At 33.2% G+C, this 17181-nt stretch overlaps 1 protein-coding gene across 2 annotated transcripts in view; it reads right to left on the minus strand.

Annotated features, from left to right (window-relative positions):
* Positions 1-17181, minus strand: part of LOC111510503 (uncharacterized) — a 151388-nt gene that overhangs the window by 121114 nt on the left and 13093 nt on the right. For both annotated transcript variants that reach the window (XM_074176195.1, XM_074176194.1), the window contains exon 2: positions 5587-5625. In XM_074176195.1, coding sequence (XP_074032296.1) covers positions 5587-5625 — 39 coding nt within the window. The remainder of the gene's footprint in view (positions 1-5586; positions 5626-17181) is intronic.

Consider the following 17181-nt stretch of genomic DNA (forward strand, 5'->3'; position numbering starts at 1 on the left):
ATAAAAAGCGTTATTTTTTCTAAGATTCGGTGAAAGCGCAAGAAAGTTGTACCAACTTGTCATTTTGGTTTAATTTGCGTATCTGATGTAATAACAATAACAAAAAGAAAATCCACTTGGTTCCTAATTCGATTTTAATGTGGCAAGATGTGAAAATCACTCCGTAACACCTACGACCAGAACGGTGTAATTTTATAATTTTATTTATATTATGGAACTAGACATTGTCACAACGGTTTAACAATTTCAACTGTCTCCAGCCAATCGTAACCGCAGACCATTTTTATCACCCACTTTGCGAGTGAATATCAAGTTAGCATTGCCACATGATGTTTATGCTAATTTGATGAAATTTTGATAACCATGTTTTGTGAAGTTACAGCTGCTGCCTTTCTTTGAGAGTATAACCAGATTTTGCTAATGAGAAAAGCAATTTCATAGTTAGAGGAGGCAAATAAAACTTCAAAAGTAATAATTTGACGGTGAAACCCACAAAAACGTAAATATTTTGTGTCCCACAAGGTTCTATCCTTGGTCCATTGCTCTTCAGCATATACCAGATTGGAACAACTACAATAAAAATCGCAAAATACACCATTACGCAGACGAAACTCAGTGGCATTTTGCATTTGATCGCAATGATGTTATACAAGCTGAAAGTCTCATGAATCAAGACCTATAGGTCGTTATTTGATATTTCCATTGCACTAACAATAAAATTCAAAATCAGTAATTCTCAGTCTGTGGTCAGCATGTGCATGGCAAGAAACTCAATATTGTTATAGTCACGACGGTAGTTCCAAAGAAACGTAACCAATTAAAATATCAGAAAGTGGTGAGCATACTTAATGAATTGAATATAAGGAGCTCAACAATGCATTAAATTAACATGATCCAAATTCAGAAGATCATAAAAATATCTTCAGGTTGGTTTTTTCCTCAACTATATTCATAATATTCAAATTGATTTCAATAACGCATTCCCTTCTACATAATTGCATGGTAATTGTTGTGAATTAATTTACGCTGGACGATATGCATAATAACTGGAAGTAAAAAAAATGAATCTGAACCATTTGTTTCACAATGGTCGTGAGAACAGTTGAATGGTATAATGTAATTACCATTGATATAGTAACTAAAATCACTAATGTTCATAAAAGTAGTTTTTTCTTATGATCGTTAGTAGAATTGGTTCAGAGTCAATCATGAATAAAATAATAATGAATGGGAGAAAATATGTTTTTCGGGCAATGACTGAACGCTATTATCATATGGCATTTTGATATCGATTTAATTACTTCCAATAGTCAATTCATATAAAAAATCTACTGACACTACACTATAATATTACTATCGATGATAATGAATCTCCATTTTCGATTTTTACATAAGTAGTTGTGGTACAAATATTTTCTAATTGTTTTAATACTTTCATCTGAAGATATTGAATTTTGGAAAAGCTTATATTATAAAAATGATTGAATTCACCTAATAATAGCATTTTGCAACATTTGACATTTGAACAACTACTTTTGCTCTACAATTCCAATAATACTGGAAATGCAGTGGTTGACTAAAATAGTCACTTGGTAAGTATTTTTAACAATCACTCTCGAATTCTTGGCGGTATCATTTCATAAAGATGAAAACAAAAGCTGCGTTGCCATATAATTACAGAATTATTTCGTAATGTAGTAGCAGAATGTGTCAAACAAAAAAAGGACTTTTTCGACTCTCTTGATTATCATAGTGTATACCTGTGAAACCCTACATATTTTAAAATACATTAAGTCATATAGCCAGGCAGCTGACTATGGAGGTATATGATCATTATACACAAAAGACGGTAGTAAAAAATGGAGATAATAAAAAACAGATTTCTATCCTAATGAATGCCATCTCAATTAGCAAAAACTTTATTACTTCAGGATGATGCAGGCCCATATTTTTGGTGTATTTGATCAAACAAACTATTTTTTATTATTATGAAGCTCGTTAGCCGGACGAAGATTCAGCCAGGTAGAAAAATAATTGAAGCAGAAGAATACATTTCCTTGCATCAAATCTCATAATGGTTGTACTGCCATTTCTCCAGAAAGCCAATGAAAATTTCTACGAAACAAGACTGTTTCTGTCATTTAACTCTTGAATTACTTGTTTGATAAATTGAGCCACATTTGTAAAAAACAGCTAGGTTTCATTGTAATTTTATTTAGATATCTCATTAAACAAGTATTTTTGAGTTTCGTACTGTGAAACTAACTGTGATTTCCATAAATACAATAACTGTCCCTGAATATGGGTAGTTAGCCGGCCGTACGATTGGAATGATTTGTTTATGCTCATGATAATTGAATTTTCTTGTTTTTTCATAACTTCAATTATGCTCCATCCTATGATTTGTTTGTGTTATGCACTGTTTGGAATCTTTGGTGTAGGAATATTACCGGAGTTTGATCCCAACCCCAAACCATTTTATTTTAACACACCAACCATTCCAGACTTTAGTTCATTAGGATTTAGTTAGAAAAGTTAACAACAACATTCATCTAGATGCCTATGAAAGTGTAGAAATAAGTAAACATAATAATATCATGAATAACGATGGTGGACCAATCATAAAGTATACTGACTGTTAGATGAAGCAATATAGTGAAATTTATTTAGACTAGTAGATAAGGTAATATTATTATGTATCCTCCCATCAATATTTTTCATGAAAATTCATGGTTTTCGTCTATCAAATTGAAATCAACACACCGGATAAGCCGAAACCGTTCGCTATTGATGGCTTCCAAGAGAATACTAAACAACACAGAGTCTTCAAACCTGAAACGTATGCTTCATAGATTCTAATACAGTAATTTTTTTAAAACAACTACCGCCATCTCTGGGTCGGGCCTGGGACTACCCAGGTGATCTATCATAACAACAATATGTAACAGATCCACTGGCAGATCCAAGGGTCATGCCCCCTGGATGACTTATCAAACAAATTAATTATATATACAATGACTAGCTCATTGTGTATAGAAAAATTCTGCCAATTTTTCACCCAGTATAAAGCAAAGGTTTTGATTTCATTTAGACGTCAATTGAAACTGTGTAAGCTCAAGTTGAACAAAGAAACTGGTCAGGATTTACCTCATTATACATGGGAAAATCTTCACAGATTATACTGATTTTCAAAACACTTCATAGGTAGAATTGAAAACATGTGCTTATCGAAAGATTAGGAAACTAAAACAGACCTTGCACGTTTTCGTTGTAAAAGTAATTCCGATCGCGTCGATTTCTCTACTTCCGTTGACTAGGTAGCTGAATTTTCTAGAACCAAATTAATTCAATCTTCAAAAAACTTTTCGATTTCGCATGCGATACCGCAACACCCCAATCTCCACCTTTTTTGCCTCTTTACCTGACCCTTGCTAATGAGAAATCCCTAACAGCTCTCTACCTGTACTAAGAAAACTTCAAAGAATATGGCGCCAAACATCAAACATCATTCTGGATTTAACTGCAAACCCATTTTTTAGTACCCCTCAAATTGATACAAAGTAGATGTTTTAGGTACGAGGTATGCTAATCGAAAACGAATCAGTTGTCACGTATACGGGGTGCACCAAAAAGTTGATATAGTGATGGAAAGTTTTCACGTAAAGTCGTTTACTTCATTGAAAAACTACTGTACCGTGATAATAATGGGATAGATTGATGTTTACTCTGAAGTGAAACTAAATTTGAGAGCTCTTGGTATTTTTACAACTGTTTAGCCACGTTTGTTATTGATTAACAGAGTGTCTGTCTTGAAGTGTTTTTCAAGTAGTTGAACTATATCAGTGAACATCATAATTTCTTGAGATCAAGCCGAGAAAATAGAAGTGTAGGTTGGGATCAAAAAGAAAATAATGCTCCTCTAACTTTAATGTTAATTTTGTGAATGTTTTCAGTTTTTGTCATCCGCCCAAAGGTATAATATCCTGGAAATGATATTACGTCAAAACTATATCAATAATTTTTGTTATTTATGGACGTTTCACTGAAAAAAAATCACAAAATGTTTTCGAATGGCATCAAAACATTCCTGAGAAATATAAAAGCATTCTAATTTAATCAAAAATGATGTTGCAGCTTTCATTTTTGTTTAGAAATATTTTGTAAACCAATTTGTAGATGTGAAGGAACAAAAATTCAAAATAAATTCGAAAATAACATAATTTGCTGATACATAGTAATATGGTTTCATTACAAAGATAGATTAGTATATGATATATAAAACACATCAATACATAAACATTAGTAAAAACTTAACTGAAACGATAATACGCTGTTATTTGTTATTATTTGCCGATGTAACAGAGATGATTTTTTCATTTTGTCAATAGTTTGAACCAAACACATGATTATATTCACTAAATGTAAAGTAGACTGAAAATCTTGACCATCATTTCTTAAAGTGAAATTTGAAAATTCAATTTATTTTTTAACAGTGCCTATATTTTGCAGTTCTATTCTCAAATGTTGTTTCATTTTAGATTTTTTCAACAGAATCATATTCATAGAATCACGAAAGGAACTGAACAAATTCATAAAATTGTGAAACATAAATGAAAATATGAGGAAGATAAAGAAGTTACAACCAAATTGATATGGTATTGACGACACTTAGTTGCTGAAAGTACTTGTTTGTGATGAGTAGACTCAAAAATCATTTCCTACTAATTTCCGAGTTTCCAAAGCCAACTTATCTCAAGGGATGCTTCTCAGACAATGACTCAAAAGCAATTTTTGGGTGATAAACTGACTGCAAAATGAAAATGTATCTAACTGAAATTGACGTGGAACCGATAGTTTGAGAAATATCTACTGTAACTTTTGTAGTATCACTTTTGAAACGGTACAATTGTATTTTTGTGGCCTGTTGTGAAATGAATATCCCTTGAATGGCAAAACGTGCCTGTCCAAATCACATTCAGACAATCAGAATCACATCACAAAATCTAATTTGTCTAATCCTCAATACTGAAAATTCGGGATTTTTGATTCCAAGATGTGTCAAGATTGATCGCATCAAAATTTGTAAAATATCAAAAGCTAATATCTTAACAATCTCACGCCACACGTTGTTTCTCTGCTGGGGTGTTTCCCCTTGGGGTATGTAAGTATGAAAAGCACATTTAAACCTGTTGCAACCCCTGCAAGACACCACTCGCGATCCCTTTCAATAAAATACTAAACTTGAACCCCCTGAGGTTATGACATTTTTTGAACTCTTACTCTAATATATTCGCCGAAGATTCTAAACACTTGTCAATGTACTCGACAACCCCAGTTTATTATTCGACGAAGGGGATGAAGCTTTAAAAATTACCCCTAAAATGCTAAGATTTACGGGGGTGTTATTACAAGCAATAAAAAATGTTTGCAAATAGAAACATGTTGGAATCAACAATCGCCGGACGTTTTTTAAAAGTTGATTGGCGTGAAATGAATTTGAATGGATTGTTAAATAGAAAGTGAACTTTATGGTACGGCAATATGGTAAAGGGTCGTTTTTTGGGTTTCTTAGAAGATTTGACTTACCGTATTTTGACTCGGTTGAAGGTGTAGATGTCGGGATTTCTGAAAAAACAATATTTACACATTATAAATATGCCGAAGCTGATATATAAGTAAAAATGCACATTTTGTGGAAATATTTCCTTTTCAATATAAACATCATACAAAAATATCGCTAAATCTATGTTTCAGAGGAAATTAGACAATGTGAATGCTTTGGCACTCTACTCATTTCACAAGCCAAGTTGTTCTAAATTCGTTCATAAAACATTTTTCATTGGCAGGTCAACTCCAGTAAAAATGAAACAGGAAAACAAAATTCTTCATTGTTTTGTTTGTGTATAAAACCTTTCACCATCTGAAAAATAAACAAAGCTAAAACACTAGAGGAGCTGCTGACTGAGATTGTTTATTTTACCGAATGTGAAAGGTTATATGCCCAAAAAACTGTAAAAAATGGAGTCCCCCACAAAAATTGTTGTTCAAAGAATAAGAAAACAATACATTTGGTATCGGTATATCTCATTCAGTTTATATACCGTTAGATCATTAAGATAAGAATTGTTTTGATATAAATGCAAACCCATTTCGAGCATAATTTATATTCTTCAAATTCGAAGTAGAATTAGGAACCCAGTTGCGGTATACACATGAAAATAGTCACTATCATATCTTGAAGTATTGATATTAAAATATGATCGTTTTTTAGAAAAAGGTCAGATAATCATTTTTTCAAAATATATCATTAGTAATCGGTTTTACTATAGTTTTAGTTACTACAGAAATCGTGCATATGATGATTCTAGAATAAAAAACTATGCATATTATTCACGGAATTGATAGTTTACGAGATGAAATATTAAAGCAATAGAGCATACTACGATAACTCAAAAATCTAATGGTTTGGGTTTCAAAGAGACAATAAAAAATATATGCTTTATAGATTTTCTAGTAACCAAAAGAATATTCGTGCCTACCGGTCTCAGAATTAATAAATGTTGTGCCAAGTTACAGCCGAGTTACATTAACTTCATAGTTGTATTACTTTTTTGTTGTTTTTCATCAATGATATGCCACACGACAGTTTAACACTTGCGACTAATGCCAAAAGATTTGATAAAATACAGGACAACCTCAAGAATTCTCAAGTTGGTGTCGCTCTTCGATTGTTAAGTCTAACAGAATGTTCTGATGCAGTTCCATTGCAGAAACCAGTGGAAAATCAATAATTTTCAGGTTGAAATGAATGATAATCTCTGAATATTACTGAAGATTTTTTTGTTTAATATTTCTCTTGAAGATGATCCCTAGGTGATCGAAACACGTATCGAGATGTTAAAATAACGATTTGGTTGGGAAATAATCTCTGAATATTACTGAAGTTTTTTTTGTTTAATATTTCTATTGAAGATGATCCCTAGGTGATCGAAACACGTATCGAGATGTTAAAATAACGATTTGGTTGGAAAAAAACTCCAGTAATATTCATTACTACACCAAAGGTTCCAAATAGTGAATCACATGTTGAAAGGTAGGACCTCGTTAATCCTTAGCTCGCACAAGGGTTGTCGTTCAGAAAAACAGATTAATAAAACAGACAGTGCATCAAAAGTAAATAATAATCTCATCAAACACTTCATTACTACACGTATTTTGTTTTGATAGTTCGTACTGAAACTTGTGGCATAAAATGGAACTATTGAAAACACTTTCACCACACCAGAACCAAAATTATGTTCTCTAGACGCGTGTTTCGTCCTCAAGATATCATTATGACTGAGGATGATATCTTGGTTAGCGAAACGCGCGTCGTAAGACCGTAATTTTCGTTTTGGTGTTGGGTTCAATAGATGTATCCATTTCGTTATACAAAAGCTCCTCCAGGCGTGTCTATACAGTATACTATATAGTTTCACAAAAAGGCCACACGTGTTTCGCTCTGAAATATCTTCTGTATAGCAATACTGTATAGACACGCCTGAAGAAGCTATTTTATAGAACAATACACAGTTTTGCAATAACGCGACACGTGTTTCGCTATATAATAGCTCCTTCAGGCGTGTCTATACAGTAAATACACGCTCAAAGAAGCTATTTCATAGTTATTTTATAGCGAAACAGTTGTCGCGTTTTGTAAAACTGTGAAGTGTTTCGCTATGAAATAGCTTCTTCAGTCGTGTCTATTCTGTACAGACACGCCTCAAAAAGCTATTTTATATAACAATACACAGTTTTACAAAAACGCAACACGTGTTTAGCTATACAAAAGCTTCTTCAGGCGTGATTATACAGTATAGCTCAAAGGAGCTATTTCATAGTTATTTTATAGCAAAACATGTATTGCGTTTTTGAGAAACTGTGTCGTTTACAGTATAGACACGTGTGAAACTCTTGTCGCGTTTTTGTGAAACTGTGTAGTGTTTTGCTTTGAAATAACTTCTTCTGGCGTGTCTATATTGTATACTAAACAGTTTCACAAAAACGCTATACTTGTTTCGCTATAAAATAGCTCATTCATGCGTGTCTTTATTGTATACTAAACAGTTTCACAAAAACGCAATACTTGTTTCGCTATAAAATAGCTTCTTCAAGCGTATCTATACTGTATGGATACTCCTGAAGAAGCTATTATATAGCTAAACATGTGTCGCGTTTTTGTAAAACTATGTGTCATTTCGCTATGAAATAAGCTTCTTCAGGCGTATCTTAACAGTATGAATCCACCTGCTGTATATCGAAGCACGTGTCGTTTTTGTAAAACTGTTCAGTAGTTTCTTCAGGCATATCTGCTCAGTATCACAATAGCGAAACACGTGTTTCGTTATACAATCGCTTCTTCAGGCGTGTCTATATTGTAAAGACACGCCTGCAAAAGCTATTGTTAAGCGAAATGAGTGCCGCGTTTTTCTAAAACTGTGCAATAAAAATCTCACAATACACTGTTTCTTGAATACGAAGTGTACTTTCATCAAATATCGGCTGATTACTAACGATATCTTACCAAACTTTCACATACAAGGAACAAAAATCGATAGTGACATGTTATTTCAATCAAGGATGAACCGAGTGAGTGAAAAACAGCAAGTACTATGCCATATAACAGTCGAAATTAAATCTCAACTTATGTCCAATAACCTGGTGCTGTTCTAGCACAGAACATCTATCAACTTTTTGTTCGCAGAGCAGCAGATGTTCTCACTATTGATTTCATAGGGGTCTTGCTGGGAGCATATGTGCAATTTCCTCTTGATAAAATTTGCACACATATATGTCGGATATATTTCAATGTCCGTCGTGGTATCAACCAGGGTAGCAATTATTTTCTGGTAGAAGTTCGCCGAATCATTGGGTCTGACTCTTCAATCCATCCTGTATAACGCTTGCAAACCAATAAATCACCTTTGTTTGTTAGGTTCGTCGGACGAACCTCGAGGAACACCTATTTCAGCTCGAGTCACAGTTCTCCGAACTCGTCAAAAATCGTTGATTAGAACGAAAAGCGGCCCGCCCGCCCTAATAACATAAATCCTTTGGATATGCAAAACAGCGATACATTAATTTGTAAATAGGCGTGACGATGATATTAGAAACGCGACTCCGATGAGGTATCGTATGGGAGATCGTGCGACAAGGAAAGAAGCTGGCCAAGAACCAAGAACGGAATCAAGTGATCGTTGTCTACTAATAACATTATAATTGGTGATACCATTATGGGAAATTATACTTAAGTACAGGAGATGTTGAAGTTAATATATTTGCCTTGGTCGATTATTCATATGCGAGTGTCATATGCGAGATTTAGATGTTTGGATGTTGTGTTTGTGTTCTTGGAAGAGAGGCTTCAGCATGAATCAGTCATGATCTAATTTCTAGGAGTCGTTCTGAGTTCTTTTTGGTTTGTGCTATTTTAGAAATTACTTCATACGAACTTGAGGTCAACTAACAGGGTTCACAGTATTCAAGTATTGATTGAAAGTCTTCGAAAATCGGTGATACAATCAATTGTAGAATTTATGATCCATTTTAGTCATTGAATTATAATTTTCATGAAATTATGTTTGAGAATTTGTAATTTATGAAATCACACATATGAGTGTGGCTTTTTATGATATTATTATGATTACCTAATCACTTAATTCTTTGCTGGCCATCATCATCATCATCACCATCATTTGACCAACTCACATAAAATCATAAAATACAAAGAGAATAGCCAGAAACATAATTATGAACAAAATAAACTGGCTGCGAGTTTGTGCTACTACCATGGATGGGTTTATTAACATTTATGGTTTGGGACCAGATCAAGAAACTAAAAAGTACTTGGAAGATACATCTGGAAGTCATACGGGAAAACCTTCAGAAAGAGACTATCTGTAGGAAAAATTGAAGAATATGACTTTTCAATGAACATTGTACATTTAGTGAAGATCTAAATAAAAAAGAGCAGTGTAACGTAGACTTTAGTGGTTTAAGTGGTACTTGAAATCAACTAACCACCAGTTTCATTGACTGAAAACAAATTAATAAATTCTGCTTGGTCATTTTTGCAAGTTCTTAAATGCTTTTTCTCTCGCATATAATGGTTATAGTCACGATTGATCTCATTTCCTTCACCAAAAATTGCTTGCAAATGGTGAATCGACCTTCCTATTCGAAAAAATACTCTATGTTCTTTCATTCCTTTGAAAAAAGTTCTTCTCTTTTGACCAATACGAAGTTTGGGAAGAACTACAGGCTACCTTATATACTCCTGTTCTCTGATGGGTTTATCAGAATAGGTCCATGTCTAAGGACACTTATTCTCGCCTTTTGAAGTTGGACATTGCATATAGGCTTATATAAAGGACGAATAAATACGATTTTTCGACTTTTGGAACCATACATTCTCGGTTGTTTTCCTACGAAACTGTTGAAATCATCTATGAGCATAGCTCCAGCTTACATTGTGTTATTGTTGACTTTTTGTCTTGAATACTGTTTAGTGAAGCTATTGGAAATTGAATTAGCAACTCAACAGAGGTATAATTCACAAATATCTATTTTTTTCGTTATGTACTGGAATACTGTGTTTCTGATATATCTCTTAAGACACTATGGCTCAAATTCAGACATATTGTATTTCTAGATTTACCACTATTGATGATAATAACAGTAAATCGACGTAAAATTCACATCTTCCCTTATTGCAAGTGTCCTTTTACTTTTTGGACTGGGAAAATCACTTAGGATTTGTAAAACGTTCAGCTTAATAATATGTAAAAACAAAATACTTGAAAAACTTTTCCAAATCAGTTGAATTCAGTTGAAAAACTCAGATATAACTCGTAGTCATCTACATATTGATATGTGGAATAGTTTGTAACAAAATCCCAAAATGATATTTGTATATTGAAAAGGAGAGTGGACCCAGTATCGAGCCTTGGGGTACACCGTGAAGTCTCAGTGAATTGCTAGAAGTATTGTTATTCAGTTGATTATATTGTGAACGATTCTTTAGAAAATTCTCGAATAATAATAATGAAGTGTTGAGATGTTTTCCAGATCCGTAGCTTAAAATGACACTTTTGCTCCAAATTTTTTTTCTACAGCATATAGACACTTTGCTCTCAACTAATCATCACAATCGAATCCTCCATTGAAAATTTGAACAGAATACGTATTATTTGAGACAGTTCTGCAGGAAATATTCAGAATTTTGCGGTCTCCTCATTATGGGTCCCACAATTTCGATATTTTTGGCTTCGTCTATCTGGTTAAAATAATGGCAATTAGGATAATTTGATATTGTAATGCAAGAGACAAGAGCTGTAATTATTCCCGCAAAAATATTCGTTAAAAATGCGGACCATTTATATACATGAATATTTCTAACAAAATAGTCGAGAAAACCGCAAATTTGGACTGGACAAAATACACCTGCGGATATCGTTAATGATTATTAGTAACGGCATTTTTTGCTGACACGAATTCATATCTTCAGGTATATTTTGGAGGGTAATTGGGACGTTCAAGATAGTTGATATTCATTGCAGGGGGCTTGAAAAAATAAAGAAGCAGAATATGGACTTGTTATAATTGCTTATCTCGTTCTCATTCCCCTTTTACTTACTCAAACAGTTTGATCTTCCTCTTAAAGAGGATCAGTTGGTGATTGAAACACGTGTCGAGGTATTGAAATAACGGTTTGGTGTTGGAAAAAAACTACACCAAAGGTTCCAAACAGTGCAACACAAGTATATAACATAAATTTCAACATGAATTTCATGCGAATTTGATATTTTATCCCGTTAAAAATCAAGAGGAGGTGGACTATTACAATCGAGAATAAATAAAATGAATGGAATAGAAATTAGCAATTCCTGAAATTGCTTCGAATACTGAAAGAAAATAACATTTCTTGCATTTCATATCTGAGAATACTGAAGAAATAATAAGTAAATTTTTCGCAGAAGTATGATCTCACAAGTTTCATAATTGTTTTCAATAACTGGAATGAAACTGTTCGTGATCGAGAATGACTGACTGGCTGAAAAAGAAATCTCGTCAGATTGTACTATGACATAAAGAAATTTTATGAATTTTTTACGTCTTAGCTGCACATTATAAACGGCGTGAAAATATGAATGTCGGAATTTATTTACCTCAATTGTCGTATTATCGACGAACCATTGTAGTTCCTTATTGGAAATAACTGGATAATAACGAGGTGTTTTTTTCTATGATGAGTTATAAACTTTTTGAACATGATTATTGTAATAAATGCGTTCCGTGATATAAATTGGCGATTTATCGATTGTAACGTCCAGTTTCTGTGGTTAGGAGTAGATTATTCCAAGAGTTCTGCGTCTCTCATTGGCCTTTTATATCTTTGATGTTTTTTGGATTAACTCAGTTATTTCAACAGTTCGGATAAATGCTGTATCAACTTCTTCATATATTTTCTCTAATCGGTCACCTGTATCATAACGTGTCACATGTGATGTGTTTTTTCCCAATTTTTTCATATATTTTTCAGAAAACTGTTACTTTCACTTTCACAGTTTTCAATTTTCTCTCAAATAAATCTGTAGTTTCTAACTTTACATTTCTCATTTCTTCCATTCCTCTAACTTTAACTTGTTTTTAACGTTCTTATTTCCTTCATGTTTTTATTTCTCAGATGATTATTATATTTTACCATCTTTATGACTTCATTATTTTCATTTTGATCCCAAATTTTGATAATTCATGTTGATGTTACATGCTTTTTGTTGACTGTAGTAATAGATTCTGACCACCAAAACTTTATGTATATTATTGCGCTTATATACAGCGTGACTCACGGTCGATGGTAGGTTAGACGTTTCTGGAAAACGCAAAGCATGATTTTACTAAAAATTTCACCTCTCACACTTCCTTACCTGTTCTATCGATCTAAAATATTTTCAACATTGCGGCGTGGCCACTTCCATCAAAAAGTCCTAGCAATTATATTTTTTTAAATGGAACACCCCGTATATTAATACATTTTTGGAATCGCTCTGGTATTTTAATACTTTTTTGTAGATAATGTCCTATACCTATCTCTATCTGTTTTTGAGATGAAAAATAAATTGTGCTAAATGTGGTCCAAAACATAGCCTTAATTGAAATTGAGTACATCAGTACTCTCAATTCATGAAAAGTTGATATTTTGATGATAGTTTGAACAAACTCGAAATATTCAAATAACACCAAGAAATCGACTCCATATCATACAGGGCGTGCTAAAATTACTATTATTTCCATTGTGCATAAAAATAGTCAAAAGTTCATTTTTTCAAATGAAACCCCCTGTATATTACTCCATAAATTGAAAGATGGTGAAAAATGCTTCAAGATGATATACATGTCCCTATACCTAATTCGTAAAGTTCTCAAACTTTCGAATTTGATATCAAAATTACTACTTTCGAAGCCTGAATTATTTCAAAAACTTTCACCACTTTAAAATATAGATTTTGGAGTCTAAATCACGACTTTCGAAGTCTGAATTATTTCATAAGCTCCATCACTTCGGAATTATCGAGTTTGAAGTCAAAATTACGACTTTCGAAGTTTGTATCGTTTCAGAAACTTCCGTAGAGAAGTGTCGTCTTCAAAAGTTAAATTTTCCCACTTCCGCCAATGAAACATGCAAATAACATCGAGGTACTGCCAGATAATAACGACCATCATCATCACTCAAAGAAAGCTAATAATAATCCATTAATATGAGCAATTTATTTCATTATTATAATTCTTTCTGTGGCCACATGACTCAGCGCTTGCCGATATCAGCATTGGAATACAGCGGCTCAATTCTTTCGGTCCGTTCGATGTGAGGTAATCGCACGCTGTTATTTACAGGTGGTAAATGTGTAGTTACCTGCTGCAGAAATCATTAGCATGGGAAAATATGCGTAGGTCAAAACAAAACCGAGCCAGCCGCTATCATTCCCAAGATTTGCTTCGGCCATAAACCGAATTCTGTTTGAGGTTGTTTTTTTGGCGTTTTTGACAATATCGACAAGTTTTTCTGGACTTATCTGTACCTACAAAAAGGAGAAACTACTGAAATAGTGATTTACTAGGGAAGTTGGTAGAATTTTGTTTTTACGACTCGCCCCAGTTTTTGAAAAAAATGTTTGCAACTAATTTCTATGTATTTAGGTGTTCTGAAAACTGAAAAAATTTCAGAACATCAGGTTACTCTGCAAAATGCAAAATTAGATAACAAAATAGGGTTTTTATGGGATTTTTTATTTATATTACTATTTTTGAATGTACAGTGCATTTCTTTAATGTCCTCCCCTTTTATTTTTTGAACGGGTCAACTTGAAAAACTGAAATTTGAGATACTATTTGGATACTACTTTTCCCGGTCGTTGTATTATTCGTTGAGGTCCTACAGAATGGCCAGCTCGCTTGCCAGTTTTGAAACTTTTGGACTTTTTTATGAGGATATTTGAAGCAAAAGGTGTACGAAACAGGTTCTGCTTCAATATATGGCAGGGAATAATAAATATTTGTAGAGATATTGACGTTACTGTGTTCAAAAATGTTCGACATGAAATTTCGGATAGGCTGTTCAAATGACCTGAACTGACCTCGCCATTTTGTAGTAGTTGAAGATATTGACATTATATTCTAGGGTTGTGAAGTATTTGTCAGGAGCTTCAAAAAATGTGTCACAAAATCCCCCTTTCTCAGCTCTCAATTTTTTTGCAAAGTTATATCAATGAGACATACGTTTTCTCGTTCGTTGATCAGGATTTTTGAAGTCAAAAGGTGGCGCCACAGTCTACTTTGGGCCAATGGGAAAAAGAGAACAGGGTAGCATCCCTAACTCGTAATAAAAAATAGTTCGATATATTAATTGTTATTACAGAGTCGATTCCAGTATTTCTCTGCAGCTTTCACTGCAAGGCAACTATGTTTCATAAAAATTAACGTTTTTTTTACAGTTTTTACTTTTGAAAATCTTCAGTAACACAGTTAGTGAGCTCATTAATGAATTAATTGATAGAATTTCTCGCCTATGTTAGTGAAAAATGTTTTCAATAAGATTTACAACTTTTAAGATTTACTCTGAATTCATTTTTGTACAATTTTCTTCATTAGATTAGTAATGTCCTGCCATGAAATGTTGGGTTTTCCAGGTAGTTTAATTGAAGCCAGTCATTACCAAGAGTTTCGTTTTTATTCGTATCAAAGTTAACATCTTACATCGAAGAGTATATGCACACTAATCATACATCAGAATCGGGGTTATACAGAATTGGTTGCTCCTCACTTATTATCTAATTGTTATATATTTGAACTGCAAACAGTTCAATGTACTGAAAAGGTTGCAGTAATACATAATTAGGTCGAGGTGAGTTTAATGAACCTGCAACGTTTCTATACGTAGAATTGTGGAAAAGACAATTGAATATAATACGAATTTGGTAAACTATTTGAAATGTAAAATATGTGACTTAAATCTTTATCACACCTCCCTTGGCAAAATAAAAAGAAAAGTTCTAAAAAAAAAAATTTTTCTTTTTCTTCTAATCACTAAAACTAAATCTAATTACAGTATCTAATCTAATTATACTATCACTCAGTTGTAATACGGTTTCACTCTGTTTTTATGCACTGTCACTTCTTTATTGTCCACTTTAATCACTATATTCGGGTGTTCGTCTCTTATCACTGAATAAGGACCCTTAAAAAGTTCTAGCATTTTGCTAGTAACATTATTTTTCACTAAAATTAAATCTTCTACTCTAAACTCATTACTAGGATTACAGTACTCATCATATCTCTCTTTTCTATTTCTTTTAGATTTTAACAAATTATTTTTTGCATCGGCACATGCTCGCTGAAGACGGTGTTTCAGTTCTAGAGGATAGTTATCAAAAGTATACAGAGGATCAATATTTTCACCAATGTTAGTGGGAAGTTTCGGTAAATGCCCAAAAACTAGCTCGTAAGGAGAATATTTTGTTTCTGTATGAACCGTTGTATTGTATGAAAAACACCAAAAAGGAAGCCAAGTGCTCCATGCAGACTTAAATTTAGATGTCTGCATTCTTAGGTACGCGCCTAGATGTTTGTGTGAATTTTCTAAGGATCCTATTGTCTGTGGGTGATATGCACACGAATTGAGTTGTTTTATATCAAGTAATTTACACATTTCGGCGAATACTGAATTTATGAATTCGGTACCCTGGTCCGAAAGAATTTGTTTCGGAATTCCGTATCGTAAAACAAAATTATTAACGAATGATTTCGCTACGGTTACTGCTTCTTTATTTGGTAGTGCAAATGCCTCCACAAATTTTGACAAGTCGCATTGTAATGTCAAAATATATTTATTGTTCTCAATGTCTTGTTCGATAGGTCCTACTAAATCTAAGGATATTTTCTCAAACGCGTATGATGCTGTTGTTGTTATATTCAGGGGTTCTATAAATGGTTTAGAGTGTTTGTATCTTTGGCAGTCATCGCAAATTTTTACAAATTTTTCTACGTCATTGTACAGTCCCTTCCAATTGTAATACCTTTTGATGTTGTTATACATTCTATTGATACCTGCGTGACCTCCTGTATGTAGAATGTGAAAATCATTTAAAATTAATTGTCTAGTTGCTGAATCGTTAATGATTTGGCAGTTGTTTATGAATGTAATTTTTGTTTTCGACTTCTTGAAGATTTTTGAAATATATTTAATTATATCTGCAGATAAATTGTTATTTTTATCGATTAATATTTCTGGAATATTTTCTTGTCCGGACAACTTTTGACAGTCTTTCAACATCTCTCGAAGATATAATGCTGAGCAAGAATCTGTCTTATTTAAATATATAATCTGCAAGCTTGCGTCATCAATTAAATAATCGTTCATGAACTTAAATTGTTTTTCTGACTTCCGTAGTGCATTGAATTGTTGTGAGCTCAATATTTTCAATTCAGTTGCGTTATAAGGCTTTTTCAAAACTTCGACAATTCCGGGGTGATCAGTCCTAGTTTCATCCTTTACAGTCGGGTTATCCAGCAATCTCTTTGTTCGTGAACGTGTTATAACATTCACAGAGGCATCAATTTCTCTGGACATTTCTTTCAAGTTGTCAG

This window comes from Leptinotarsa decemlineata, unplaced genomic scaffold (assembly GCF_025532065.1).
Source record: "Leptinotarsa decemlineata unplaced genomic scaffold, Ldec_3_MD MMD2_tig00001621_RagTag_RagTag, whole genome shotgun sequence".
Classification (NCBI taxonomy): Eukaryota; Metazoa; Arthropoda; class Insecta; order Coleoptera; family Chrysomelidae; genus Leptinotarsa; species Leptinotarsa decemlineata.